General features: G+C 52.8%; 11 protein-coding genes across 11 annotated transcripts; 5 read left to right on the top strand and 6 right to left on the bottom strand.

Moving 5' to 3' along the window:
* The first annotated feature begins 855 nt into the window (after positions 1–855).
* LY79DRAFT_309365 (uncharacterized protein) lies at positions 856–2,238 on the top strand. Its single transcript, XM_060552327.1, has 5 exons — positions 856–883; positions 1,108–1,231; positions 1,308–1,449; positions 1,985–2,135; positions 2,197–2,238. The coding sequence occupies exons 2-4, from the start codon at positions 1,162–1,164 to the stop codon at positions 2,058–2,060; spliced, it is 288 nt and encodes a 95-aa protein (XP_060411362.1). The 5' UTR covers positions 856–883; positions 1,108–1,161; the 3' UTR covers positions 2,061–2,135; positions 2,197–2,238.
* Positions 2,239–2,413: 175 nt separating this feature from the next.
* On the top strand, positions 2,414–4,058 carry LY79DRAFT_671890 (uncharacterized protein; the record flags this gene model as incomplete). The annotated part of the gene is made up of 4 exons (XM_060563985.1): positions 2,414–2,542; positions 2,593–2,737; positions 2,788–2,940; positions 2,989–4,058. 4 exons carry the CDS (start codon positions 2,414–2,416, stop codon positions 4,056–4,058), a joined length of 1,497 nt encoding a protein of 498 aa, XP_060411361.1.
* A 397-nt stretch (positions 4,059–4,455) lies between these two features.
* Positions 4,456–5,716, bottom strand: LY79DRAFT_561869 (uncharacterized protein). Its single transcript, XM_060558432.1, has 3 exons — positions 5,184–5,716; positions 5,035–5,106; positions 4,456–4,970 (listed from the first exon to the last, which is right to left on the bottom strand). Exons 1-3 carry the CDS (start codon positions 5,410–5,412, stop codon positions 4,840–4,842), a joined length of 432 nt encoding a protein of 143 aa, XP_060411360.1. The 5' UTR covers positions 5,413–5,716; the 3' UTR covers positions 4,456–4,839.
* Positions 5,249–6,151, bottom strand: LY79DRAFT_309268 (uncharacterized protein). The gene has a single exon (XM_060552325.1). It carries the CDS (start codon positions 6,006–6,008, stop codon positions 5,532–5,534), a length of 477 nt encoding a protein of 158 aa, XP_060411359.1. The 5' UTR covers positions 6,009–6,151; the 3' UTR covers positions 5,249–5,531.
* Positions 6,097–7,039, bottom strand: LY79DRAFT_309321 (uncharacterized protein). The gene is made up of 4 exons (XM_060552326.1): positions 6,928–7,039; positions 6,838–6,874; positions 6,404–6,527; positions 6,097–6,325 (listed from the first exon to the last, which is right to left on the bottom strand). Exons 2-4 carry the CDS (start codon positions 6,867–6,869, stop codon positions 6,185–6,187), a joined length of 297 nt encoding a protein of 98 aa, XP_060411358.1. The 5' UTR covers positions 6,870–6,874; positions 6,928–7,039; the 3' UTR covers positions 6,097–6,184.
* Positions 7,040–9,292: 2,253 nt separating this feature from the next.
* Positions 9,293–10,522, bottom strand: LY79DRAFT_561858 (uncharacterized protein). The gene has a single exon (XM_060558431.1). The coding sequence runs from the start codon at positions 10,052–10,054 to the stop codon at positions 9,701–9,703; it is 354 nt and encodes a 117-aa protein (XP_060411357.1). The 5' UTR covers positions 10,055–10,522; the 3' UTR covers positions 9,293–9,700.
* On the top strand, positions 10,253–12,382 carry LY79DRAFT_521033 (uncharacterized protein; the record flags this gene model as incomplete). The annotated part of the gene is made up of 3 exons (XM_060555302.1): positions 10,253–10,367; positions 10,814–10,927; positions 10,989–12,382. The coding sequence occupies 3 exons, from the start codon at positions 10,253–10,255 to the stop codon at positions 12,380–12,382; spliced, it is 1,623 nt and encodes a 540-aa protein (XP_060411356.1).
* A 1,162-nt stretch (positions 12,383–13,544) lies between these two features.
* LY79DRAFT_521048 (mitochondrial carrier domain-containing protein) lies at positions 13,545–14,873 on the top strand (the record flags this gene model as incomplete). The annotated part of the gene is made up of 3 exons (XM_060555304.1): positions 13,545–13,741; positions 13,830–14,580; positions 14,643–14,873. 3 exons carry the CDS (start codon positions 13,545–13,547, stop codon positions 14,871–14,873), a joined length of 1,179 nt encoding a protein of 392 aa, XP_060411355.1.
* Positions 14,874–16,515: 1,642 nt separating this feature from the next.
* LY79DRAFT_671886 (PX domain-containing protein) lies at positions 16,516–17,143 on the bottom strand (the record flags this gene model as incomplete). The annotated part of the gene is made up of 3 exons (XM_060563984.1): positions 16,516–16,544; positions 16,608–16,929; positions 17,066–17,143. The coding sequence occupies 3 exons, from the start codon at positions 17,141–17,143 to the stop codon at positions 16,516–16,518; spliced, it is 429 nt and encodes a 142-aa protein (XP_060411354.1).
* Positions 17,144–18,411: 1,268 nt separating this feature from the next.
* Positions 18,412–20,068, bottom strand: LY79DRAFT_520977 (Pre-mRNA splicing factor PRP21 like protein-domain-containing protein; the record flags this gene model as incomplete). The annotated part of the gene is made up of 2 exons (XM_060555298.1): positions 18,412–18,722; positions 18,781–20,068. 2 exons carry the CDS (start codon positions 20,066–20,068, stop codon positions 18,412–18,414), a joined length of 1,599 nt encoding a protein of 532 aa, XP_060411353.1.
* Positions 20,069–21,800: 1,732 nt separating this feature from the next.
* Positions 21,801–25,659, top strand: LY79DRAFT_561847 (dolichyl-phosphate-mannose-protein mannosyltransferase). The gene is made up of 4 exons (XM_060558430.1): positions 21,801–22,496; positions 22,564–22,853; positions 22,908–24,661; positions 24,869–25,659. The coding sequence occupies exons 1-4, from the start codon at positions 22,246–22,248 to the stop codon at positions 25,427–25,429; spliced, it is 2,856 nt and encodes a 951-aa protein (XP_060411352.1). The 5' UTR covers positions 21,801–22,245; the 3' UTR covers positions 25,430–25,659.
* The last annotated feature ends 810 nt before the right edge of the window (positions 25,660–26,469 follow it).

Raw genomic sequence — 26,469 nt, 5'->3', positions numbered from 1 at the left:
GTGAGGAGGGTACCTGCTTGCCTGTCGTTAATGGTTGAGGCCTGAGGTACAGAATATCTACAATGGTCCGTGTTAGGAAGGCCGCAGCTTATTGAAAAGCTTATCGCTTATCAGCATGGGATTCGGTCTACTTGCATACCTTACACGAGCATGCGAATAGATAGTTCAATCAAGGTCTGCTAGATGAATATAGCCTTCCAGAAGTGAGGGCAATGATTCAGACCCCATGTATCTAATGAGGGAACAGCCAAGTTGAATGTTGTTATTGCACAGCAGCTCGAACAATGGGAGATAACCGGACTCGCACCCAGTCAGTCCACTGCTTCAGCGCACCTTTCAGACACATTGCGAGGAAGGTCCAGCACCGGAGAGCATTGACTTCTAGTGGCCTTCAAGTTACGGCGGTGTGTCATCATCCCGCCAAGGGGTCAAGCCGTCTGTCCTGGGTTGATTCTACCATCGACCTACCGGTGCTCATTTCCCACCAAGGACGGCACACCACCAACAAAATCCGTTTCTCTGCTTGCCCCGACCTCTTCTGCAGGAAGGACGGGGGGCACCTTACCTCATCGCATTCCCACCGACACCACCGCTCTCCGCCGTCGCTGTCACCGGTCCCTTGTCCACCACCTACGTCTTCTTATCTGCGGTGGGCTGCAGACATCCTCCTCGCCTCGGCTCGCGCGCCTACATCTAACCCTGCCTTACCGCCGTACCCTATTCCAACGACTGCGCCTTACATCATCCTACCTTTGCTAAGCTTGTCGGATTGATCACCAGCCAACCTCACCATCACCTCCGTTCGGACATCGTGCGTGTCCATGACCGAGACACATACCCCACCAAAAGTGTTCGAGCCATGGGAAATGTCTGCAAGGATCAAGTGCGTCCGCCCAAAAATCGACCCCCGTCCGGCTTCGCGCCAGCCCCACGCGAGCTCCAGTCCTTCAGTGTTCTCCTGTACCCGCCTTTGTCTTCTGTTCCCTCCCCCGCTCAAACCAGCCCGGTCGCTTCCCCGTCCTCACCCAGCGCGCGCGCATCCTAGCCATGAAAACGACCTCGACGACAGTTCGACCATGGGCTCTGGATTTGGCTGACTCTATGCAGACGTCGTAGCGTCGACCAGGGCGGCAAACTTCTTTTCCATCGAACCTATTAACCATGGCGACCTCGCGATACCCCCAGTCCGACCTTCGTCGACAAGTTGGGTCGCCAAAGCCCAAAACTCGAGGCGAGTGGACGCGCCCATACACTTTTCCGGCCACTTTGCCGTGACACCACAGCTGACATATCATCAATTACATCAGAAAACAAGGAGACACTATGCCGAAACGTACTCATCTACGGGCACTGCCGATACGAGAATACGGGCTGTGCCTTTAACCATGACCAGAACCGATCGAACTCGGTCCAGAATAGCCCCGGCGGCCAGAGTAATCAGTCTGACTTGTAGGTATTCATCTTCTACGCTGCCTTGTTTCGTTTTCTTCTTCTCTCGAACCGCGATGTCCGTCTCCTGCTCCAAATAACCGGAACTCTGTGTCACCACCCTTTACCTTCTCGATGCTCTTCCACGGCATTGTGGGAGTTTATTTGCTGTTGCGAGACCTCGGAGGAAGCTGCGATAGGAATGTCGTAGCCTCTTCGCTTGGTAGTTGCAACCATACATGGCACCGCATCATATCCATAGTGCACTCGACAAGATCGAAAGGGATACGTTTCGCCGTCTCTGCTGAAGCACAATATCTTCAATGATGTCTCGGACAGCGAAAGCTATCCGTATCTTGAGTTACTGGCTCTCTCAGTGTAGTCAGATCAGTCGAATCTCGGAGAGAGACATTGTAACGCTGGGCGTTCAAGTGCCGCAGAGGATGTGACGCATATACCAGAGTCATGGAGTCCCAAACGTCGAAACAGCTCGGCACCTGGACTATGGAATTTTAAAGGGTATGGCTGACACGTGTACTCCCGTAGTGCGAGAAAGGTACTCAATGTCGATTCACCGTCATTCACCCCGGCCGGGCTGTCGTCTGCAGCATCACCGAGCGCAAATGCGCTAGGTGGCCCATCAAAGAAATCAACATTTTCCTCACAAGCAGCCAGCGCAGCTGTCTTTACTCCCAGGGGAGCAGGCTGTATGCCATCACCTATTCTTTGGATGAGTGGAATTCAAATACTAATATTTTACTTTCATAGCTGCGACCCCTGCTGCCGCTCCGGAGGGTGAGGCTTCATCAACCGTTTTTAACCCCGCAACCTTTCGGGAATTCACACCTTCGAATTTTGAACTGAGTACCGGGGTAGGAACAACAAGACCCCCTTGCCCAGCCATGGTACTGTAGACTAAAAACCCTTCTAGATAACCACCAATGGTGCCGCCTCAGACACGGGGCTCTCATATGACCCCTTTACCATGCCCAGCGTTGGCCAGGCCTTGCCGGCCACACCCTTCAACCCATATGCGGATGACCCGACTGGCCTTGCTGGCTCAAACGCGGCATACTTTCAACATCAAAATGCCTACGCCACCCCCCTTCAGCCCGTAAGGTCCGCTAGCCGGGAATTAGATGTGGCGACACTAATCGAAGGTAGCTTCAATACCACCTGTATGCTCCGGTGGGACCATACAGAGACGACTTGTTGCCATTCCAGAGACAAGTGCATGATTTTTTCCTACCCGAAAAGCTTCGCGAGGAAATGCAACGCAAGTCGGAGGCCTTGCAACAGGTCATGCCGAGTAAGTTGGAACGAGAATTGAGATGACGCTTGAAGCTCATGTCAATACAGACTCAACGCTTCCTCCGCTTGATAACTATTACTCGCTCGTTCCTCTTGATACCAGTCATCGAAAGAGCTCTAGCGTTTTCGGATACACCACCTGGGTATACAAGGCGACGTCGTCAAAGAGCGGGAAAACCTACTGCCTCCGACGACTCGAGGGTAGGTTTCACAATCAATCATGGTTAGAACCGAACTGACGTAAATCAGGCTTCCGGTTAACCAACGAGCAATCCATCCGCTCGGTGAAAGAATGGCGGAAGCTCAACAACGGGGGCGTGGTTACAATCCACGACGCCTTCACCACTCGGGCATTTGGCGACAGCTCTCTCTTCTTCGTTCAAGACTACCACCCTCTATCCAAGACACTTGCGGAGGTACACTTCGCCCAATCCAACACGACTCATGGCACCCGCTTCAACGCGAAGAACCCTATCGCGGAAAGCGTCTTGTGGGGTTACGTATCGCAGTTAGCGAACGCACTGAAGGCTATCCATACCTTGAACCTGGCTGCACGCTGCCTCGATATGAGCAAGGTGATAGTCACCGATAAGAACCGCATTCGGCTTAGTGCATGCTCTATCCTGGATGTGGTCCATTTTGAAGCTCGTCGCCCGGTCCAGGAGCTACAACAAGAAGATCTAATTCAATTTGGCAAGCTGATACTTTCTCTGGCAACTAATACGCCGCCCAATCAGCTCACCAACCTGAAGGGATCCATGGAGCAGATGAGCCGGGTGTATTCTAAAGAGCTCACTGATACTGTCCTGTGGCTCTTGACTCCAGCTCCAGCAGGCGCCACACCCAAGGGGATCGAGGAATTCGTCCGAGGCATTGCTGTTCACATGGTGGCCACACTGGACGCTAGCCTGCAAGAGACTGACACGGTGAAGTCAGAATTGTTCCGAGAATTGGAGAATGGCCGGCTAGTGCGCTTGATGGCCAAACTTGGTACCGTCAACGAGAGACAGGAGTTTGATGGCGACAGGGCATGGTCAGAAAATGGCGAACGATATATGCTGAAGCTCTTCCGTGACTATGTCTTCCACCAGGTCGATGCAAATGGCAATCCTGTGGTGGACATGGGCCACATCATCCGGTGTTTGAACAGACTGGATGCTGGTAGTGACGACAGAATCTGCCTCACAAGCCGGGATGAGCAGACAAGCTTCGTAGTCAGTTATAAGGACCTGAAGAAGCAACTCAGCAACGCGTTCGGTGAACTTCTCAAGGCAGGGAAGCAATCGACGGCACGAGGATTCCAGGGATCCTCTCACTAGAGCTGGAGGAATCGGAGGGTTTCTTGTTCCGATTACGATTATTACCGTTGTCATCAACTCCCCGAGAAAGATGACTCTAGTTATCGGGAGCTCGATCCTCGGGGTGATATGAACAACGAGACACGCAGGGCTTGGGCGCGATGACCTCAACATTGGTTTACAGTGTTGGATTCTGGATGGACGGTTGGAGCTGTGCGTGGAGGATGAACAGGCGAGTAGCGCAAAATGGGGAGCACTGGCAAATTCGAGCGTATAAGAGTCTACCGACTCCGTTGGGAAAGCGATGCAAAGAAGTATAGAAATGACGATAGTCGGCCTCGCTGGATGCGGGGCCCTTTCACTCTGAAGCACGGGGGAGGATATAGTGGCGAGGAGAAAAGAGTAACGAAACCAGTTTCAATGCATTTGTTCCCTTGGCTGGTGATAAGGCATGTTTATCGATGAGTTGGTTTGTCCATTTTCTGGAACGGTGCACATCAGACCCTCTTGCCATCATCGTGTTCGGCACCAGAGCCCCTTCATTTCAGCCAGTGAGTGTTTTGGTAAGTGTCGACATGCCATTATCGCTGAAGTGTCCTGTTGCTGCGGATGCAAGTCCCAGCACAGTTGTGCCTTATACTAGAGGCCACAGCTTCCCCTTTTTGGTTCTTTCATGCAGACTGTTCAGCGTCTTCTTTATTCCTCGCTAGGCCCAAAGACCAGCATTGCCACCCCTCTTCGCCCCAGCCATGTCATGAAGTCATCCCCAGCCGTTGTCCTTGTGGCTCCTCCCGAGCAAACATCATTCCTCATCAGGCTGCGCAAAGGGGTTCGCTATGGGTTCGCTGCCATCGACAGGGCTGACAAGAACGAGTAGAGTTCCGCGGGCAACGACGAGGCCGAGGGATCTTGTTGTTTCGTTTCCTTCCTCATCTGTTTCGTTCAGAAGACGTGTCAGCATTTGAATTTCGCCCGGATATCTGGTGGGTAAGTTTACCTCTCATGACCTCCTGGACTTCGTCCAAGACTAGGTTCATCAAGGCATCATATCCCTTGAGTGTGCCGGTAACTGCGCACGTTGTAGGTTAGCGAGGTTTCCTCCCTCCCCTGGGTGACACATTGCCAGGAACGGTACAAGAAACCAACCTTCGCGCCCGCCGTTGAACTTGACGGTGATCTGTTTGTCCATGTACTTTGACAGGTCGAGAATATTCTCCTTCTTGGGCCTCTCACGGTCGCCGCCGGACCCCTGGGCTCCTCCGCGGTCGCCGCCGCCGCCACCTCCGCGTCCTCCTCCTCCGCCTCCACGTCCGCGGTAGCCACTTCCACCGCCACCTCCTCGACCGCCGCCTCTGTGTGATCCTCTATCCGCCATTGCGCGTGTTCGCCTGCGTGCGTGCGAATGTGCTGTGTATTGGGGGGAGGAGGGTGTTGGTGCGTGGGAGTTCTCGTAGTGGCGACACAAATATCACAAGTGGCCGACTTGTGGCAAAATCAGCCAATATGCCCTCTCAACTGTTGTTGTGGTCGTGTGTTGAGCGCAAGGAGGTGTCGGTGGTCGTCTTGAGTGACGTCGTCGAGGGTTGCGCTAGGTGTTTGCTCATCTACGGCCCGGGGGGGTTGAGGTCGGTGGCTCGGTGCGAGGAAAATAGAGAAGCTTGAGCTTGGTCCGGGCTGTGGTGGGGCTTTTGTTTTTAGGTGTTTAACGTGGTTCCCCGCCGCGTCCAGAGTCCCGGCCTCCGTGACTGGCGGGGCCACCTTCGGTTTGGGGGTCATCTCCAGCAGGTACCTATCATTTCTTCGGAAGGCAGGATGAAGATGGGGAACGTCAAAGGGAATATTTACCTCACGGATTGAGAGGATGGAAGGTTGAAAGGCCCATAATGCGGGCCCTATGGCTTTGAGACATTCTCTACCTCGTGGAGACTGCAACGTGTCTGGCAGTAAGGCAATTAATTGATCCTCGTGCATCGATAATCTACAATTGCCATCCTGTGCTGCGAAGGTATGCTAAGAATACCTAAGTTTCTACTTCAACCATAATGGTTTCCTGGTAATCCAAAGTATCGCATCAGGGCGTTCTGGAAATCCAGAGTCAGTGGCAGCTGCTGTTAAGTAATGGCCAGTACCGGAGTTCTGTCACGGTATTATGCTTGATATGGCCACGACCTCAATTGGGTTCCCGGTTTCGTTTCGTTTTTCTCGATGATCAGGTAGCACTTGCACATGCACGGTTCATTTCGATGAGAGATAGAGCCTACAGACATGGCTGAGCATGCAGTTGCCGGCTGCCATGCACGGCAGAGCAAGCAGTTAGTCGGGGAATTTGTTGATTCGTTGGACCGACCAGGCGACGGACGACTTACGGCAGCAGAAGCAACGTCGAAATGGAAATGCTTGGCTCTGTCAAAGCTGAGAGCGCCATCAGAATGATAACGAAGGTCGGCCGAGGGGCGGCGCGTGTAAGTGAAAGCAGATGACAGGCGTGTGCTGTTAAACAAATTACTTAGCTCCCAGCGAGTCAACCAAACAGACGGTGAGGAAGCAGAGTTGTGTAAGAGAACCTGTCTTCTTTCGCCAGACCAAAACAAGGGGAATCCCCCCCCGCCAAATGATTGGATGGTAAATGTTCCAACCTCATTTGGGATACGACACGTAGAGTGAGCGATATATTTCCTACACGTAGTAGTTAGGATTCCTGGTTGTCCCATTCGTGGTTTGCTGAATGTCTTGGCATTGCCCATGCGCCACTCTGATGATGAGCAATGAAGAGGCAAGGGGACGCGCTAGTCTTTCTTACACGACAAGCAACTGGGGTATGGACCGGGGCATCGGACCTTGCTGGTTAGTTAGAGAGAGGCCGCGGGCGTTTTATTGTGAAATTACGCACTCTCCGGCCATTTGGCTACGAGTTTCGGACTTCTCAACGCGGCAGGTTGACGTATCGTGATGACGAGGCCCTGACGCGACGCAAGTGCGGGTGGAGGACGGCTAAGCCGAGGGGAGGGAAAAGAGACAACCCCCAAAGCTCAAAATTCGTGGCCCTTATGGGATGATGAATCAACGAGAACCAAAATGATCAAAACAATGTGCGAATTCGGATTGAGGAGGGTCCGCTGCTCATGACCCCAACATGGCAGGCTCAAAAATGATGTGGCTGTTTTGCCCATCAGCGTCGGAAGTTGTTACATCCCAGCGCATCTTGGGATTCCGCACGTGTGTAAGGGGGTGGGGGTGAAGAGCGGTTTGGTGGTTTGCTAAGTTGGGACGTTTTAGTTTGTCGACGTGAGGTTTGAGGGGTGTTGGCGGGGCAGGGGTGGAATGAATTATCCCCCCAGGTAGGACAAGAAAACAACAGAAACAAAGCATGCCATGCGTGGACAGACAGAAATACAGACAAATATCAGCTTCTTGATCTCTGCGGTGCAGTGCAGTGCAACTACGCGGCATGATGAACAAGTAATGACATGGTACGGATACTTCACCAGCCTATTTACTTGTAGGTACCTAGATAGGTAGATGTCTTGCAAAGTCTATTACACCAATTTTATTTATATGTAAAATTGTATCAACCGACCAGTAACAAGAGCGTAGGTTTGGGATTGCGTTCCTCTCCGTCCGAAAGAGACAAAGCTTCCTAATCGTCGGGTCTCCCTCGTTTCCTCCTCTTAGCTTTCTAGAAAGATTCGACGGGCCCCAAAATGAGTGGGCACCCGTATTCCTTCCTTGAGGGATCGAGTCCTGTATCTTACTAAGGGAGGTGAGTGGTCTTCCGCTCCACCCCTCCATTCTCGGCGCTGGTGAGCCGACCCGTCAGCGTACTGTGCAGTGTAGGTGCGGGCAGGGTAAGACGGCATACCCAAGTCGGGAATGCCTTTCCAGTAGTTGAGAAACGGTGTGTGCCGCTTCCCCGGAGGATCAGATCAGAGATGCGATGCATGTCCTACGAGGGGGGTACCCTTCTCGGTGTTCCGACCTGTTCGGGGAGAGCGGGTGAGGATCTACACTAGCTGGCTTTCCCACCGGCCGCCGACTTTCTCAAGTGCCGCCTCTTCCTCTTCCTACCACACTTACTCACACACGCATACACACACACACACACACACACACACACACACACACACACACACACACACACACCCATACACACACCCATACACAGATAGATAGAGAGGGAGGGAGGGAGAGAAAGAGAGAGAAAGCGTGTATGTACGTGCGTGTATGTATGTGCGTGTGTGCGTGCGTGGGCGTGTGCGTATGTGCGAACTGCAAAACATCACCTTCGAGGCAGGCTTATCTCAAGGCTATTAGCGACGGTTCCTCTCCCTTCCTATTGTGTAGATGGAGCGGGTAGGAAAACCCTCTCCTTTCGAAAACACTCAATACCGACTGGCTAGCTAGATGCCTATGCTGCCCCAGTATCCGGGCTGTGCATGCAAGGTGTTGGAGTCGGGTCCTTCTTGGGTCCTGTCCTTCCGCTCCCCGCTCGTAATCATTTGCTGCTTGCTGGCCTGTTCCGACGTCCAGATTTCTGCTTTCTCAGCGCCTTCTTCTTGCGCGGAGGGGGGTAAAGTGCATTAACGCATCGGCCGATTACCTCAAGATCAACGACCTCCAAATCCCCCCCCCCCACTCTCATGCTCTCTCATAGTCACACTCTCACCCGCTTATACGCAAAGAAGCTGCCGACTTAAGCGTTACATAAGAAGGTTTCAATGACAAACGGATACGGCATCTGTTCATGTCAACCCCGGGTACATATTACCTCGAAACTAGAGAAACAGTCACGACCAGCCGCCCACCGCTGTTAGAGATGGCCGGGCTTCTTTCATGGCGACCAAAGACAGACTCTCTCGGCCCCATTTGACCACATGGCTTACTTGCTCACATCTAGCTAGTCAGCTACCTTGTATCTCATCTCATCACCATTCAAATTGTAACCTGTGCAGCTAATCCGGTAAACCTCACCCACCGGCTCACTCGCTTTCCGAATCCCAACTCATCTTATCTCACTTACACCATCTGTGAAAACAAAACAAAATCAGTTATTCGAGTTAGACCTTCGACCCAGGTGTCCTCGGATTCCGTCAGTCCAAGCTTTTTAGGCTCCCTCCCGTCTGACAAAGGAAGGGGAAAAAATGCACGGCGGGCCCCTTCCACCCCCGGCCCCATCCGTTTAGTGGAACTCCACCCATCCTTTGCTGCATTGTGGTCTGCACCTGCAGCACAGCACTGCATTTCCCACCATCGCTGCTCTCTCTCTCTCTCTCTCTCTCTCCCTCTCCCTCTCTCCTTCGCGCTGTCTCGCTCTCTCTTGCTTGCTGGCTGACCACCGTTCGTCTCACTCTAAAACCCTTCGACACACAGAGGGAGTCGCGGCACTGGCTTCGCCCCTTCGTCATTGGACAGTCCGCCGTTAACTCACTTCTCCTCTCGCTGCGCCCGCCCTCCGCCCGTCCGCCCGCTCTCTCTCTCTCTCTCTTCCCCCCCTCTGGAACGGGGCCTCCTCCCCGATTCCCCATCCCATCCCATCCCATACCATCCCATCCCGTCTGCTCTGCTCTGCTTCACACTTATTATTCCCTCCCCTCCCTCCTTCCCTTCCCCCTACACCTCTTTTCCCTAGGTACCAGCGAGGTCTCCGCCGGTAAGTCACCTTTACCTTACCTTAGTCTCCCGACTCCCGCGTCCCGCCCCATTCCAACCAGTCCCGTCGTCCTGTGCTCCCCGCCCCAGATTTTGGCCCACCGTCCCCCGTCCACCCCCGTACAAATCCCAAAACAAAACCCGATTCCAACCCTCCTCGTCCTCGTCCTCACCTTCCCCAGTCTTTCTTGGCTCTGTGGCCCTGTTGCCCCCTCCCCCCTTCGATTTGCACTTTTCATGTTCATCTTTCCGCCGAAGCTTGCTCCATCCAAACTCCAATTCCCGCATGTTACTACTACCTGAGGCACTCTTCGCCAGGCCCTGTCTGGTTGCCGCCGCTGCCACCACCTCATAAGGTGCTGCTTCGCCATGAACTAACCAACTCTTAGATTCCGGATTCCCTCTTGTTACACTTCGAGGCTCCAGCCTTCGTGTTGCATACGTTTGGTCTCGGTCAACCACTTTCCGCTTTCATTTTTTTTTGACGGGGGAGAGAAAGGGGCCACAACAAGAAAGAAATCAGCTTGCCCTCGTAGGATCGTCCAGCTTCACCCGGTGACATTCTCGCCATGGCGCATGCCCAGGATTCCCAAGAGCCCCATAAACGGAAACGGGACGCGGACGACAGCGGCGCGCAGCCAGCTCATTCTGATCGCATTCCCCAGCCTCCTCCGCCTCAGTCAGGTATGTGCGGTGCGCCAGTGTGTGTGTGATCCAAGGCCGAAATCTTGCAACAAAACCAAGACAAAAAGAAAGAATAAGAGCAAAGCCACGCGCGGAAAAACATGAGCCGTTGATCTCGTCCATCAACTGCATCGTGTCGTCGTCGTCGTCGTCGTCGCGCCTGGAGGCAATCGAGGTTAGACTCGCCATTGATCCCTCGCCCCGGCCTGCCTGCCAGCGCCGCTCGCACCTTTGTTTTCTACATTATCCCCCCCCCCCCCCCCCCCCCCCCTCTACATCTCCGTTCCCTTGGTCGTTTGTCTCCATCTGCATCGCGGCTCGTTCCAAGCCCCTTGGCAATGCTTAAATTGTCCTGCGATAAAATTCTACCCTAGTTGGCCGCACCCGTTCGCCATGCATCTCGTCTTGTCCGTCCACTGAACGAATACTGATTGTTCACTCCAAAGGCAATGCATCCATCATCAATTACCTGTCTAAAGCCAACCCTGGTAGGCTCAAACTGATTCAAGGAGAACCCGACACATTCTCTGACGTGCTCGGCCTTTTGAATCAATACGAAGGTACGCATTCCTGCTCTTTGACCCGGGCAAATAGAACGCCAAGCTCAAACATCGACAATAGGGGTTCTCAATAGGCATGAGAGTCTCGCTGCCAACCTAGGCGCCAAGCTGACAGGCCCTCGTCTGTTAAAGGCCATGGAGGGGGCATTCGAGGGCCCGATCATCACCAATCCACCGCCCGCCTATGGCGCGGCACCTTTGGGCTGGCTAGACATTGTCACTTTCGCCAAAACGAACCCCGAAAAGTTTATCTTGACGACGGGTCACGATGGCGAACGTACCTGCCAATTCTACCTCAACGGAGTACAGGTCCAGATATTAGAGGATGACTGGCGCCTCATCATGAATGGTGCGTTGGACAGGTTTTCTAGCGTGTCGACAGCTCCTTTGGAGGAGGACGAGACAGCAGAAGTGGCGACGCTCGAAATAGTAGAACAGCGACTACAGGTCCTTATCAAGAAGGCCGATGAAATCGCCAAGAGGGCGCGACAATTGAACTACCACCTGAGCGGCCGAAGGGCTGGCATCAACTCAAGGCATGGCGGCCAACAGGGAAGCAGCACTGCGTTTCAACCAGTCAACCACTCCAGAGGTCATATTTCTCATGGCTCCGGCTACGACCTACACGCCGACTTGCTCCAGCAATTTTTATCGTCTTCCCAGGCTTACCCTCCGCGGGTTCCTTCCAGCGCTGGGCTCGAGACTGCACATTCCACCGGCCAACACACGCCACCTGCGACAAATCCTCACCCACACTCACTTCCGTTGCAGGGTCGCCCGGCTGTCGTGCACGCTCCCGCTATTCCCCAACGAGACTCATCGTACGACCCGTCATCGGCACACAGAGGCATCATCACGGCTAGGATAGAGAAGTTGAACAAGGGCGATCAAATCTGGCCACCATGCGACCGCTGTCGCAGACTCAAGTCGCCATGCGTAAAACATTTGACGGCCTGCCAAGGTTGCACAAAAAAACACGCCAAGTGCGGATGGAAAACCATTACCGAAGAAGAGATCGCCTGGTTCAACCGTGAAGCAAGCAGTAGTGCCGATGAGACACATGCAGAGCCGATCCCGGCTCACCCAGTGCCGGCGAGGCTATTACGATACGACCCAACACAGGACGACGGTCGGTCCAACGAACCGCCGCCACCATCCAACAATCTCATGCCAGGAGGAGACGTATCTCGACCCACTAGCAGAGGGCAGCAAGAACACCGCCAGCGATCGCCTTTGGATCCAGGTTCCCGCAGTAGAACGAGCAGCTTCATGGACGTAGAGCATGAGCCTCCACCCCCAAACCAGAAGCCATGGATGCCAGAGTCACAGAGGGGAGAGCAACTCCCCAGTATCAAAAGGGACCTGTTGCTTAGCCACATGGCGTCGGCTGCAACAGCAGCTGCTGATGCGCGGGATGCCAACTCAACGCCTGCAAGCACCATGGCTGGACGATAGCCTAACACGGTTTATACGGCAGACAAATGTGACAGGAGCTACTTTTGTCCGCCTCTGCACCGAACGCGCTCTTTTAAAAGTGAGGGGCGGACGGGAAGGATTCGAAAGAACGTCTAGAGAGAGAGAGAGAGAGAGAGAGAGAGAGAGAGAGAGAGAGAGAGAGAGAGAGAGAGAGAGAGAGAGAGAGAGAGAGAGAGAGTGTGTGTGTGTGTGTGTGTGTGTGTGTGTGTGTGTGTGTGTGTGTGTGTGTAGTATGTGTATATGCGAACGTGTGTGTGTTGCGAAGTACGACCAAGGTGGGAAAGAAGTTAAGGAAGAAAAAACGATACTCATAACGATATACAAACAAGCCAGTCCTACTGCTTGCTATTGTGGTTGGTTTTATACATGTTATCAACCATTTGACATGCCAATATGTATCTGCTCATTCAAAAAGACAGCTTTCCAAGCGTCCTCGAAAACTTGCTTCCTACAAGACATGCTGAATACCAAAGAATCGGGACAATACTCTTGATCACAACTTTAGTAGGAAGCGACACCCTAATATTTCTACTACCCGTCACGATGGGCCTAGCTAGGCTAGCATATATCCCCGGTCGCTTCACTCCTAACCATCAAGGCTATCGCACTGGTCCACAACTGCTTACCAACTCTCTGTAAGGTGCGACCAATCTGAGAACGGCTTCGCAGACGTTAACATGGTCTGTAGTAACAGGGTTATCAATAACCTGAGCATTCTTTCCGGCCAAACGCTCGACAGCTTGCTATGTATCTATATATCCTGAAATGTGTCATATTCTTGCTCAGTTCAGAACCAGGGGTCGTCGATACGCGTCGAATGACTAAGTCGGGCGCCATAGAGCACGGACCATCTAGCGGAGGTTGTGACCGGCGCGTTCTCTCTTATCGAGCAAGAAAAAAAAAGTTGCCCGTGTCTCCCATCATCATCCATGACGAGCTGCTCCCTCACTTCCCACGACATGACCTCGATGTAACGACCTCCCCCTCGAACATCGACACCTGTCGCAAGCCGCCGCCATCTTAGCTCGCCCAAGAGACGATATATTGCATGGTGGACCGCATCCAATATCCTAGCGCATCCGCACCTAGCAGTTCTTTTCCTAAATAGCTGGCCCCTTTGCCCGTCGCCACTTTTCGCCTGATGGCTCACTCTCCCGTCCATCCCGAGTTCATGTCTGCAACAGGCGGCAGGCCGGCCGCGCGCCATGTTCCCGATACCACCTCTTACCCAGTCTCCCGAGAAAATGGCGACATCATTCCCGACACAAAACAAAACCCGTCCGTGAGCGTGAAGGAGTCACCTTTTGCTAAGTCGTGGGTGCACTTTGTTGCTGGAGGGTATGTCTTGACCCTTCTCTTCTTGCCCCCCTAATGGAAGAAAGCGTTTTGTGTGAATAGAAGCTGACGGCGCTCTCCTGTTCTTCAGTGTCGGAGGCATGACAGCGGCGACCCTGACAGCGCCCCTTGACGTTCTCAAGACCCGCCTACAGTCCGACTTTTATCAAGCACAACTCCGTGCCTCCCACCAAGCCCGCTCCCAGGCCCTCGGCTCTCTGAGCCCCCTCAGGGTAGCCTTATTTCATCTACGAGAAACATTTCAGATTCTCGGTTCCGTCTACAAAACCGAGGGTCCCCGCGCGCTGTTTAAAGGCCTCGGCCCGAACCTCGTTGGTGTCATCCCCGCAAGGAGCATCAACTTCTACACCTATGGCAATGGCAAGCGTCTGATCGCTGAGTACAGCAACGGCGGAAACGAGGCGGCATGGGTCCACTTGTCAGCGGGCATACTAGCGGGCGTGACGACGAGCACAGTGACGAATCCCATATGGCTTGTCAAGACCCGGTTACAACTCGACAAGAATGTGGCGAATCAGAAGGGTGGCTTGCACAAGCGACAGTACCGCAATAGTGTGGATTGCATCAGGCAGGTCCTGCGCACTGAGGGGTTCAAGGGCTTATATAAAGGCATGAGCGCGAGTTATTTGGGTGTCGCTGAGAGCACACTACAGTGGGTTCTGTACGAGCAGATCAAGAACAAGCTGGCAGCGAGGGAGAAGCGCATAATAGCAAGTGGGAGGGAGAAGAATTTGTGGGACCAAACGGTCGATTGGATGGGTAATGCCGGCGCTGCTGGCGGTGCCAAGTTGGTCGCGGCCATCTTGGCCTATCCCCATGAGGTAAGAAGTTGTCGCGTCCATATATTTCGTGATAACATATATGGCTAACATCACGGACATAGGTCGCGCGGACGAGATTACGGCAGGCACCACTTGCCAACGGACAACTCAAGTACACTGGCCTCTGGCAATGCTTCCGCGTTGTATGGATTGAAGAAGGCTTCATGGGTCTCTACGGTGGTCTCACCCCTCATCTGATGCGCACCGTCCCCAGCGCCGCCATCATGTTCGGCATGTACGAGGGCATACTGCGTATATTTGGTGCCCCCAACAAGGCCGCCGCAAGCTTGTAACTCTCATGGTCGTTGGCAAATAGCCACCGCCATCTTCGACTATCGACGACAATACAAAATGGCAGAGACTTCGAAGACGAAGACAACGATGATGACGACCGTTTGGTTTGATAACTTCCTACTGCCAGCGGGGAGCTCATCAGCATCGTCGACTATCCAAGACGCCTTGGGTGTAAAACACATAATTTTCTGTACTATACTCACTACAAGCCCAAGAACCAGCAATCACTAGTTATCGCAGGTCTGGGACCAACGGATCGAGGGATGAAGGAAACGAAAACTCACCACAAGCTTTGCATTTTGACAAGACCTTCCCTTCTCAAAATTTAACGTTGTGTTCTATAGGAATTGGCCGCCCAAAAGCAAACTTTCCTATTCCCTTGAAATGGGGAAAAGGGAGAAGAAAAAGAACATCAACCAGTTTTGCATGTACAATAGAGTGAGAAAGACTCCAAACCTTTTTATATGGGAAAGAGTGGTCCACGGCCTAGGACAGGTCCATTCACGTAGGAGAAGCAGCTTTCTTGTTCAGTGGAGAGTCTTGTGCCATTTGGATGTGATGGGGGACTATCAGATGGATGGCGTTCCGCGGAAAAGCGACAACCTTACCGACAGTTGAGCACAAACATGTTGCACATAGTCAAGAATACCTCAAGAGGGTTTTCCTTGAACCGATGATGCACTCAGTGTATAATATACATGTAATAATTGAATCTTAAGAGTCCGTCTACCCATCAGTTCTTGAAAGTTAGTTATTGAAGGGAAAACACTAAAGCCTCTCGGCATGTTTCCGAATGCCATGTCGACGTTTCGGAACGAGGAAGACACTAAAGGGGGGCGCAGAGTGATGAAGAACGAACAAGAAAGAAACGCAAAGAAGAAATAAGCAAGATACGTTATTTTAGTAAACAGGAAGGTTAACCTGCTAAGAGGTGGGGTTTCAGCTAGACAAGTTTCATGGTTGCTGTTCGACAATGAAGGCTTGCATTCCCGTCAAGCAACCAACTATCTGCTTCTTTCCCGTCTTCAAGGATGAGGATGGAAGAGGGGCATGGACTTGTAAGCAGCAGTTGATCAAACTTACGCCAGAAATACAAGCTAACGCGCGGACGAATGTACTTATTTATGCCGGCCCTCCGGTCTCGGAACCAACGTTTATTATCTGCCTCGTTCCGTTCGAGTTATAGGCTGGGAAGAAGGTAACAGCCATGATTATCAATTTTAGAACGCCAATCTCCTCGGGCCCCCCTTGGAGGAGGAAAGCAACGCTGATGCTGCCCGTCTCGGTGGAGTTCATGCTCGGCGCAAGGGGAACAGTATAGAAGAGGACATGCTACGGATAAGTGGTAAGTAACATCAACAAAAAACAGCACACAAAACTCCACTAGAAAAAAGGTTCCTTCCTCAATAGGAGAAAAAGACACATCCCATACCGCCAACCCACCCCATCCCTTCATGAGACTAGCGCTTCCATTTTGGACGTCGTTTTCTTTCCTCGCCAAGGAGATCACTCAGAAGAGATGGAGCTCTTTGTAGCCAGCGCATCCAGCTGTGTATCGACGCGATGGTGCCTGGGCGGTCGTTTGCGCAATTTTTTGGGTGTTCGCGAAGCTGATGGCAAGAAAGTGAGCCGGAGCTTCAGTCACCATGCGTTACGGTCCCAGTTGGGGTCTGAAATCCTATCGTATCAGCCGTCTACACCTTCCTCACACCGGGAGCCGTCACCAAACCTACCTTGCACGAATGCGGCCAAGACCTTGCTGCCTGTCTGAAGAAGGGGGTGGCCGACGACGATGCGCAGAAACTTCTCTAGGCCAGCACGGCGGCCCTCGATGACGTCGTCGCTGAAGCGGTTCGTAAAGACCTTTCCGGGCAGGGGCGGGATGGTGACGCGGGCGCTCTCGCGCTCAAGGATGTCGCGGAAGTACTCAAAGTCGGAGTAACGGCGGCGCACGCTCGAGGCGCGGAGCTTGAAGGCGGGGATGTTGGTGCGGCAGACGATCTCATAATCGGTGTACATACTGCGGCCCATGCCATGGGTTCGAGGGTTGCGGACCTGTGACTCGAGAACGTTAGGAAGGTCTCACGGGGACTTTAGCGGGTAGAGTGGCAGGGTATGCAGGACAAGGGAAGCAACGAGTTGGCGGGAGGGCGTCGGCTGCTGCAGATGCCGGCCTCTGCGGGCTTCTCACCTCGATCTCAAGAAAGTTTTCGGGCGGGCCGTAGATCTCGTCAAACGACTGCTGTCGGTTGTCCGGCATTGCCTGCATGATGGGCCGATGGAAGCGCGGCGAGGCCTGACTGCCCGCCTGCGATCCGGTCGGGGATGTAGGGGAGGTGGGCTCAGCGCCGGTAGCGCGAGCGGCGTTTTGGTTATGGGAATCCGTTTTGGCGACTTTCCTGGGGGAGCAAGGATCGGTCGTTGAGTTGCTTGTGCCGAGGGGAAGCTGCCGACACACGAGACGGCGTGTGAACCTATGCGAGCGCGGCTGCGAGATATGGGACGAGGTGATGTTGTTTTCGATTCGGTAAACGGGGGATGACCCTCCTCTTCCTGCTTCGCAATAATGCGGATGGCTGGAGGCCTACGTGGACTGTTGCGATCTGGATGTTGTGGTGAAGTGGTGCCCCGGTAAAAAGTCTTGGTGCGAGTGAGGTGGGGGAATGGTGCGACGGCGGCCGATTACGATAGAAACGCAAGGAGGGCAGCATTGTTTAGCTGGTATTTGCGGGGGAGCAATTATCAGTAGTCAGCCCAGATCGGCTGCAGCCGCTACGACAACTGATTCGGCGATTACAATGCGGGCAGGATAAGAGAGGGGTTGAGCCGATGCACCGTCTGTGAGGTGGGGGCGCCCTTCGTGCCTGATTGAGGTGGGGTGAAAGTGAACAGATTGGACTGAACTGACTGACCGAGCTATTTAGTCAATCCCAGAATCAAGCCAAGGCATACATACGGAGGTTAAGGTTGCATTTCGATTGCTTGGGAATCTCGACGTTTCTATTCCGTTTAGAAACCCCCTAGCATTTGAAGCCCATCTGTCAATTGTAGATAGCCCTCCTCAGCTCTTCATCTCAATTCTCCCAGCGTATTCGACTCGCATATATGCCGGTATACAAATACAATATCCGCAACATGCATTTTAACGCCCCATGGTACGCCATGCTTAATTCATTCTCGACGGTAGCCACTTCTGACGCTAAGCCGCCACACCCCGTCGTACTGCACCAACTACTGCAAACGCGTCTTAAAGCCGAATGAGGAATGCTGGAACATCGAACAAGTCACATGAATTCAAGAAACCGGTAAACGCCAATGCCCTCCTAAACCGAGCCTCCATACATATGTCGATACAAATCTCCGCTGCTGTCTGTTGTCAAGGTCGGGCAGCCGCTTCATCACCTTGGCCAGAAAGGCAGGCAGACGAATCACAAAGGACTGCACAGCCAAGCCTGAGCTGTGCGAAACATCGAATGGCAGTAGTCAATGAAATCATTGTGATCCATTCTCGCGGCATCATCGTCGGATTGTCTCAGCCTACTTCTTGTCGGCAAACCTCTGGTGAATAGCCCGGATTTGCTCCTCGACGTTCAGATTGTGCAGGTGGTTGATGTGTGCTTGGCTCTTTCCGTCGGGGTTACCATCAAAGCTGTGAATCGCGGCTTTCTTGCGCCGGGAGGCTTCTTCTTCCGACAAGGGCTGGCCGGTAACGCCGTCGAACACGTCGCTTCGCTGACTTGCTAGGCGTTTCAGGTTGTTCGCGACGTCAGCCGTGGACAAGTTGGTCGTGGCATATCTTGCCTCTGCCTTTGCTTTTTGATCCTTCCATTGGGGGTCCAAAAGTTCGACTGCGAAAGTGGTTAGCCCAGTTCAAGGTCATTTTTGAGATAGGCAGGGTGTAGTTACTTCTCATGTGATCTTGAAGCTCATCCATGGGGATCTGCTGCTTGCAGTTTGGACATAGCGCCATCTGAACACTTTGCTTGTTGGCCGCCCGTTGGAGTGCTCTTGGCACGTAATTCTCCTTGATTTTCATTGGAGCAGAGCCACCACGTGCCTCAGCCCGCGCCTGCTGCTCCCGGGCACGCGCTTCCGTTCTCTCTTGGATCCTCCGCTCCTCCTCCTCCTCCTCTGCCGAATGCTGCGAGGGACCGTTCTGGTACGGCTGGTGTCCCGCCGGAGCCTGCGCCTGCTGAGGCTGCTGAGGCGCATACCCCGTGTGTACTGGCAAAGTCTGGGAGTGGGAGGTCTGCGGGTAAGCGTTGAAAGTTGTCTCTTCGTCAGTCGGCATAGCCTCCTCAATACGGAGGTTGGTGATTGAAGCCTTGTTTCTTTCCTCAAGTGACGCGTATTGCAGCTCGGAGAGGTTCGTCGGAGGCGGCAGGTTCGCATGTTCATCGGCATCGGTAAAAACGATTGTCTCGACAACCACAAAGTCGTTCCAGTCGATCCGTGCAAATTCAAGCTTCTTCTTCTCGTCTTCTTCCTCCTTCTTCTGCTTTTCAATTTCCTGGAACTTGGAGTATTCGGCGCGTTGCTTTGCACGGCTCAGGACATGGTACTTGTCATCGATGTTCTGCTGGAGATGAGCAATACGCTCTTGCTCCAACTTGCCTCCTTCACCGCCCAGTCCGCTAGCCCTCAGTAATGTCGTGTATTGGTCTACCTGGTGCTGGAAAAAGTTGTGGAATGTGTGGTTAGGGATGAGGAACTGAAACTGGGGGTTGCCAGCCTCGCGTTGGGCAAGCTGGGTCATGAATTGGCGGCCGTTCTTGGCGACGAAAAGTGCAGTCAGGCGGATGACCTCGAGATCCTTTTGGTTGATACGAGGCATGCGAGCAGAGAACTGAAAGTCAGGAGGCTTGGGTGGGCCCTTAGGCTTCTGTTCGGCAGGTGTCGCGGCTTCGTTGGCACGGCCAGCAGCGATAGCGGTGCCGCGACCGGCCTTGATCTCATCAAGTCGCCATTGGTAGAACGCGTGATAGGCATCGGAATTGTTCAGGAAGCTGAACTTTGGGTTGGAGCGCTCCTTCTCACGAATCCTGTCCTCGAAAATCAGACCATTGCGTGCGACGTAGCCTGCCGTCTTCTCGAGAACATTTCGAATTTCGCGGGGGGGCAGAACAACGCCGACGGGAGGCTTGAGTTCGTCTAGCGCAGCAGTGGCATCGGCGTTGGTCGAGGTCGAGGCCATGTTGGGTGGGAAGCGCGCGCAATCGGGGTTGATGTCGTCAGGACGCGGCGCGTGGAGCTTGCGAGAAGTCAAACCAAACAGGGTGAACAAAGCTCTATAGGTAGCCTCTGTTAGCTTTTTCGCAGACACCCCGAATTGGCTAGCCTGTTCCTTAGTCAGCAGCACATGCATCTCATTCTCAGGGAAGGGAAGCACGGTCCATTTCACCCCCACAATCTTTAACCAACATGATATATGTTGGCGCGCATCATGTTATTGCTTTGACTGCTCGTCCAAAATCACATTTGCAGAGAGCCATTGATTGATCAGCACCACATACTGACAGTGCTGTTTTGGTAGTTACCAACCAGAGGCTTCGGCGCATGTCGGTAGGCCTAATTACCCCAGTGCCCCTTCGCCACATCCAAACTCAAAGAGAAGAGGGCAAAAAAAGACGAAGAGGAAGAAACAACAAAAGGAGGGGAGACTGTTGTGTTTGTTACTAGCAATTTGCCATTTTATCTCAATCAAAAGCTCATGTTTGCCGGGAGTAGTCAATTGCTGGACGGGGAGCAAGGGATTAAGTCTGCTTTCAAATCGCCAAGAATTCATTGAACGCTTGGTACGTAACTGTGGCGTCTAGAATCAGGTGCTGATATAATAGGTCCGGGATAAAGATACAGCATCACCACAGTTTCTTGGCAGTACATTGGGAGGGAAACACAGGTGTTTATGTGTCATGAATAATGTGAGGCAGAGTTATCTTGCACACCGCCTCTGTTCCCGGTCTTTCTTCTTTTTCCAGTCACTTTACGGATAAGTCGATACGCACTGGCCAAGTCCGTCAATAGTGGAGAGCATCGATGTGGAAGATGGAACTTTACAGAGACCGGGCATAACGAACAATAGCGCGTCTTCAACCATCCACTTTGGCGCTAGAGAAGCACAGGTGACAGGCGTCCAGATACTAAAGCAGTGTACTAAGCACATTAATTTTTTCTAATTTTTTTGTTCTCCAATTTCTTGAAAAATAAAAAAAAATTATATGTAGCTAGATAGTTAGGTAGCTATCTCGCTAATCAAGATACTTGTCCAACAACAGTCCTGAGTCAACGCATGCTTAGTACAAGTGGTAGTGATAAATAGGTACCCTGAACCGCGTAAAGTCTGTTCCCTCAGGTACTCTTGTTTTATGGTCAATATTGTGTACCTGTGCGACCTCACGAGGGACCGTCTTGTATCTATACCTCTGTAGGGAAAACACCAAGCCCCCCTTCAGCGAGGCGGATCTGCGGGGGGGCGGCCCCAATGCTACTATGTAGTCAAGAATGCTACCTATGGATGTACATGTCCCTCAAGGGCTGGGTTCGCTGCGTGGCAGATGGAACTAAACGGGCAGACCGGTTCGCTGGCAGATTTAGGGCAACATATATATACCCGGGTAGCTACAGACAGTTGTTCTCGACTCTTCTCAAATAATTTCTTAGGTAGACTGAGTACGCTTACCAGGTCCTCGAACGTGTATGTCCGTTTAGGGGCTCATGCTGGGGAATCATAGAAATCTTGTTAAGGTAGGGGGCGTGGATAGTGTCTGTAGGCTCTAGGGGACATGGATGATGATGGGGAGGCGATCACTGGAGGACCCAGGTCCTAGCTTCGACCAATCGCTGGCTGTCAAACTATATGGGATGAGGCCACTTAAGCTACAACTTCGACCCTGACCCCCTTATCCTCCCTTCCAGCCTGGCCTTCCCCCCAAGCTGTCATCAGCTCCCGCGGTCAAACTTTCTGTCGACAGACTTACTTCTATTTTCCCCATCCCCCCTGGTCCAATCTTCCACCCTCCCAACTCTCAGGAAAAAAAGTATCCTCCTTTATTTTCCCGTCCCCTTATATCGACACCATTGGGGCCATTCATCCAGGTCGCCATCCTTCATTTATCTTTGCCTCATGACGGCTTTTTAATGCTTGCCTTCCCTTCTCGACTCTCGTTGATCCCCTTTCCACCATTCTGCGACTCTGCCAACGTAGGAAAACCTCTATCCTATCTTTTCTAGTAGTCGACCTCCATCATCCTCGTCCGTCGTCGCTGTCAGTAAACTGCTGCTGCTATCGTTGAGGGCGAGGAAACGAGCTCCTTACCATATCCGACCATTCTGCGTCTGACACTCACGACCCGACCAATACCTCCATCCACGATGTCCGCCACCAAGCCAGTTGGCTCTCCGAGCCCCAAGCTCGAGAAGCCTGCCAATGGCGCCAATGGTATCAATGGCAAAGCACCTGTCGAGCGCGAACCGAGCTACAAGTCCGACGGTGTCGAGGACAACGATATCTTCCTTCTGCCCGTTTCCGATTACCAGATCATGCTGGGCTTGACCTTTCTCGCTGCCATCATTCGTCTGTTCCGCATCTACCAGCCCACAAGTGTTGTCTTTGACGAGGTCCAGTAAGAACACCTATCATGAGACATAACCCATATGATGGGCCCCTTTTCTGACCTTGTTCTCTTGCAGCTTCGGTGGCTTCGCTTCGAAATACATCAAAGGAAGGTTTTTCATGGATGTCCATCCGCCCCTAGCCAAGATGCTTATTGCCCTGACCGGTTGGTTGGCTGGGTTCAACGGCGACTTCGACTTTAAGGAGATTGGCAAGGACTACCTTGAGCCTGGCGTTCCCTACGTCGCCATGCGCATGTTCCCCGCCGTTTGCGGGATTCTGCTGGCCCCTCTAATGTTCCTTACCTTGAAGACCACCGGATGCCGTACTACAACAGCTCTGATGGGCTCTTGCCTGATCATCTTCGGTACGGAAAGCCATATCTTCCCGAACCTTCTAGATATCACTAACACTTTGCTAGAGAACGGCCTTCTTACTCAAGCCCGCCTCATTCTCCTCGACTCTCCGCTCATGGTTGCAACCGCCTTCACCGCTCTCTCCTTCCAGTCCTTCACGAACCAGCACGAGCAGGGTCCTGAGAAAGCTTTCCAACTTAGCTGGTGGTTCTGGCTGCTGATGACTGGTTTGGGTTTGGGAACGACTGTCAGCATCAAGTGGGTCGGCTTGTTCACCATCGCCTGGGTGGGCAGCTTGACACTTATCCAGCTCTGGGTTCTTCTCGGAGACACCAAGAACGTTACACCGCGCCTTTGGGCCAAGCACTTCATGGCTCGTGCTTTCGCCCTAATCATCATTCCTCTTGGCTTCTACATGGCCATGTTCGCCATTCACTTCCTCTGTCTGGTCAACCCGGGTGACGGTGATGGCTTCATGAGCTCCGAGTTCCAGTCTACTCTCAACTCCAAGGGCATGCAGGATGTGGCGGCCGATGTCGCCTTCGGAAGCCGCGTCAGTATTAGACACGTCAACACACAGGGTGGCTACCTTCACTCCCATCCGCTCATGTACCCTACCGGCAGCAAGCAGCAGCAAATTACTCTTTACCCTCATAAGGATGAGAACAACCTTTGGCTCCTCGAGAACCAGACCCAGCCGCTTGGGGTTAATGGCGAGCAGATCAATGGAACTCAAGCCTGGAACAACCTCCCCGAACCGGTCTTCATCAAGGATGGTGATGTCATTCGCTTATACCACATGCCTACCTTCCGCCGCCTGCACTCTCACGACGTTCGTCCCCCTGTGACCGAGGCTGACTGGCAAAACGAAGTTTCTGCTTACGGTTATGAAGGCTTTGAGGGTGATGCCAACGACCTTTTCAAGATCGAGATTGTCAAGAAGCAGTCGCTCAGCCCCATTTCCAAGGAACGCCTTCGCACCATCGAGACCAAGTTCAGACTGGTCCACATCATGACTGGTTGCGTACTCTTCTCTCACAAGGTCAAGCTCCCTGAGTGGGCTTCCGAGCAACAGGAGGTCACATGCGCCAGAGGGGGCACGCTTCCTAATAGCTTGTGGTACATCGAATACAATGAGCACCCTCAGTTGACCGGTGACAACGTCGAGAAGGTTAACTACCGTAACCCCGGCTTCTTTGGCAAGTTTTGGGAGCTTCAGAAGGTTATGTGGAAGACCAATGCCGGTTTGGTCGAATCTCACGCCTGGGATTCCCGTCCTAGCGCGTGGCCGCTTCTCAAGCGCGGCATCAACTTCTGGGGCAGGGACAACCGTCAGATCTACTTGCTAGGCAACCCTATTGTTTGGTGGAGCTCTACCCTCGCTGTTGTTGTCTATGTTCTTTTCAAGGGCATTGCAACTCTCCGCTGGCAACGTAAATGCAACGATTATGCCAATACTACCTTCAAGCGGTTCGACTACGAGATCGGCACGGCGGTGCTTGGCTGGGCTTTTCACTACTTCCCTTTCTACCTGATGGATCGTCAGCTGTTTCTTCACCACTACTTTCCGGCCCTTTACTTCGCGGTCATAGCTTTCTGCTCAACATTTGACTTTGTAACAGCTCGAGTCTCCTTTGGTGGCATTCGCAACAACCCCATTGTCAACCGCGTCAGTGCCGTCGCCCTCTTGGCTCTTACCATTGTCGGTTTCGTGCTCTTCTCGCCTTTGGCCTACGGAAACCCTTGGACCAAGGCCGAGTGCAACCGTGTCAAGCTTCTTGGCTCGTGGGACTTTGACTGCAACACTTTCCATGAAAACGTAAGTAACACCACTGCTTTTATCCCAGGTAGGGGTATGCCGGAGAGAGGATTGTGACGGCCTGTCGAGGCCGGTCCGTTAAAGCTCTGTTGCCTTGAAATTTTGGAACTGGGATTCATAGCCAAATGAGACGTTGTTCGGCAAAGCATCACTTTGGGACGTGTAAACATAGCACACTGGCGCTGACATGGTTTTCTGGCATCGCAGTACTCTCAGTATACGCCACTACTCACGCGCAAATCTTCTGCTTCTGGTGCCACCCCGACACCGGCAAAGTCTGAGGTTCCCGCCGCCCCAATTGGCGGACAGGTGGGACAGATTCCCATCGGTGATGCCCCAAAAGAGCAACCGCAGGAGGCGGTCGGATCGGATGTCCCAGGTCAAAAGGTGCTCTCCCGAGAGGAGAAGGTGGAATATCGGGACCAAAACGGCAACCTTCTCAACGAGGAGCAGGTCAAGGCCTTGGAGGGCAAAGTCGAATTCAAGACAAAATACGAGACGCGGACGCGCGTCGTCGACGCAAGTGGAAATGAAGTACAAATGCCCGATGGCGGTTGGCCACAAGAGCTCGGTCAAGAACAAGGCGGCAATGTCGCCCCGCCTCATCCTGATGTTCAGGGCGTCGACCCTGAGACCAAGGCCAAGGCTGACGAGTCGGCGGCCCCCAAGGTCGCCGAGAGTGTTCAAGGCCAGAAGGAGGCCGAGCAGAAAAAGGCCAAGCCGGCCAGTGACGGCGGCAAGGAGGCTACTGCTCAGGAGGAGCTTTGATAGGTCTGTGTAGGGTGAGGGGACAATGGCTGGATTGTAATGGTGTAGCTCGATCTATATGTTCTTGCACTTGATCAAGTGTTACGATCCGCATCTCCCTTTTCTCTTGTCCTCCCATCTGACCCAAAGTCATTGATTGTATACCACACCCAGGACTGTGAGGGGAAACCCCCATGCATATCGCATAGTTCGCAGCATAATTTGTTTTTGCCCCCCCCCCCCCCCCCCCCGCGCGCGCGCGCTATTGTAGTAAAAGAGAGCGGGCTAATGTCGAAGGTTGGGTCATAGATTCCACGATAAAGAAACTCGATTGTTTCCTCCACAAAGTCAACGGCATGCTATGTCCATTGATGCAGAGGCTTTGACAGAGGTTCTCACATATTATGGAATGCAATGAGAGGTTCATGGAAGTAGGGAAAAAAGTGTTGCATGGCACATGTTTTCTCTGATTGCAAAGATACCTTGTGAGAGATTGCATAAATGGAGAGAGGGAACCACATTTGGGTGAGTTCATGTTGAGGAACTTCAGGATGGCAAGTACATTTTCAGATCACATGTGCGAAGGCAGAAACTCTGCGGGATAGATGCCCAATGCACACAGCATCGTCGTCTTCTTTGGTATTAATAGTAAAGTGGCACGATCTCTAGCAGCCTTTGTCCCATGCTTTCTGTTCCGTGATTCATCGAATGAATGCCTGCTGCTGTCCGGCCCACCCCATTCACTCCTTTGATAGCAACTGTTACAAGTATCTTGCAAGGAATCAGTTTTTGCTCTCCAAAACGCCAAGTCCCCGGTCAAAAAGAAGAAAAGGGGGTATGTGCCTTGGTCCATCCCAAGCATCGCGTTCGGTAACCCTGATCTTCCCACCCCTCCTTGCTTTGCCTTCATTAGTAGCACCGGCATGGCATTTGTGCCTTGGTGACATTGAGTGTAATTAATACAGTATCGGAAAGTAATTGGGTATGTTGCGTAACGAAATTGAAGTCTGAAATTCGACGTAATAAGTCGACTCGCTCTTTGTGGATGCACGTTTGATCCA

This window comes from Colletotrichum navitas, assembly GCF_030913465.1.
Source record: "Colletotrichum navitas strain CBS 125086 chromosome Unknown LY79scaffold_56, whole genome shotgun sequence".
NCBI classification, from domain to species: domain Eukaryota; kingdom Fungi; phylum Ascomycota; class Sordariomycetes; order Glomerellales; family Glomerellaceae; genus Colletotrichum; species Colletotrichum navitas.
This window is presented reverse-complemented; position numbering and strand designations above follow the sequence as displayed.

Coding starts and splice junctions, on each gene's coding strand:
- LY79DRAFT_309365 (XM_060552327.1), top strand. CDS start 1,162: ATGGCGACCTCGCGATACCCCCAGTCCGACCTTCGTCGACAAGTTGGG. Junction 1,232..1,307: donor GCCAAAGCCCAAAACTCGAG/GCGAGTGGACGC, acceptor CAATTACATCAG/AAAACAAGGAGACACTATGC. Junction 1,450..1,984: donor CAGAGTAATCAGTCTGACTT/GTAGGTATTCAT, acceptor AGTGCGAGAAAG/GTACTCAATGTCGATTCACC.
- LY79DRAFT_561869 (XM_060558432.1), bottom strand. CDS start 5,412: ATGGCGGATAGAGGATCACACAGAGGCGGCGGTCGAGGAGGTGGCGGT. Junction 5,107..5,183: donor GTTCAACGGCGGGCGCGAAG/GTTGGTTTCTTG, acceptor CAACGTGCGCAG/TTACCGGCACACTCAAGGGA. Junction 4,971..5,034: donor AGTCCAGGAGGTCATGAGAG/GTAAACTTACCC, acceptor TGAACGAAACAG/ATGAGGAAGGAAACGAAACA.
- LY79DRAFT_309268 (XM_060552325.1), bottom strand. CDS start 6,008: ATGCACGAGGATCAATTAATTGCCTTACTGCCAGACACGTTGCAGTCT.
- LY79DRAFT_309321 (XM_060552326.1), bottom strand. CDS start 6,869: ATGCCCCGGTCCATACCCCAGTTGCTTGTCGT. Junction 6,528..6,837: donor ATACCCCAGTTGCTTGTCGT/GTAAGAAAGACT, acceptor TTTGTTTAACAG/CACACGCCTGTCATCTGCTT. Junction 6,326..6,403: donor TCGACGTTGCTTCTGCTGCC/GTAAGTCGTCCG, acceptor CGTGCATGGCAG/CCGGCAACTGCATGCTCAGC.
- LY79DRAFT_561858 (XM_060558431.1), bottom strand. CDS start 10,054: ATGGCGAAGCAGCACCTTATGAGGTGGTGGCAGCGGCGGCAACCAGAC.
- LY79DRAFT_561847 (XM_060558430.1), top strand. CDS start 22,246: ATGTCCGCCACCAAGCCAGTTGGCTCTCCGAGCCCCAAGCTCGAGAAG. Junction 22,497..22,563: donor GTTGTCTTTGACGAGGTCCA/GTAAGAACACCT, acceptor GTTCTCTTGCAG/CTTCGGTGGCTTCGCTTCGA. Junction 24,662..24,868: donor GCAACACTTTCCATGAAAAC/GTAAGTAACACC, acceptor CTGGCATCGCAG/TACTCTCAGTATACGCCACT.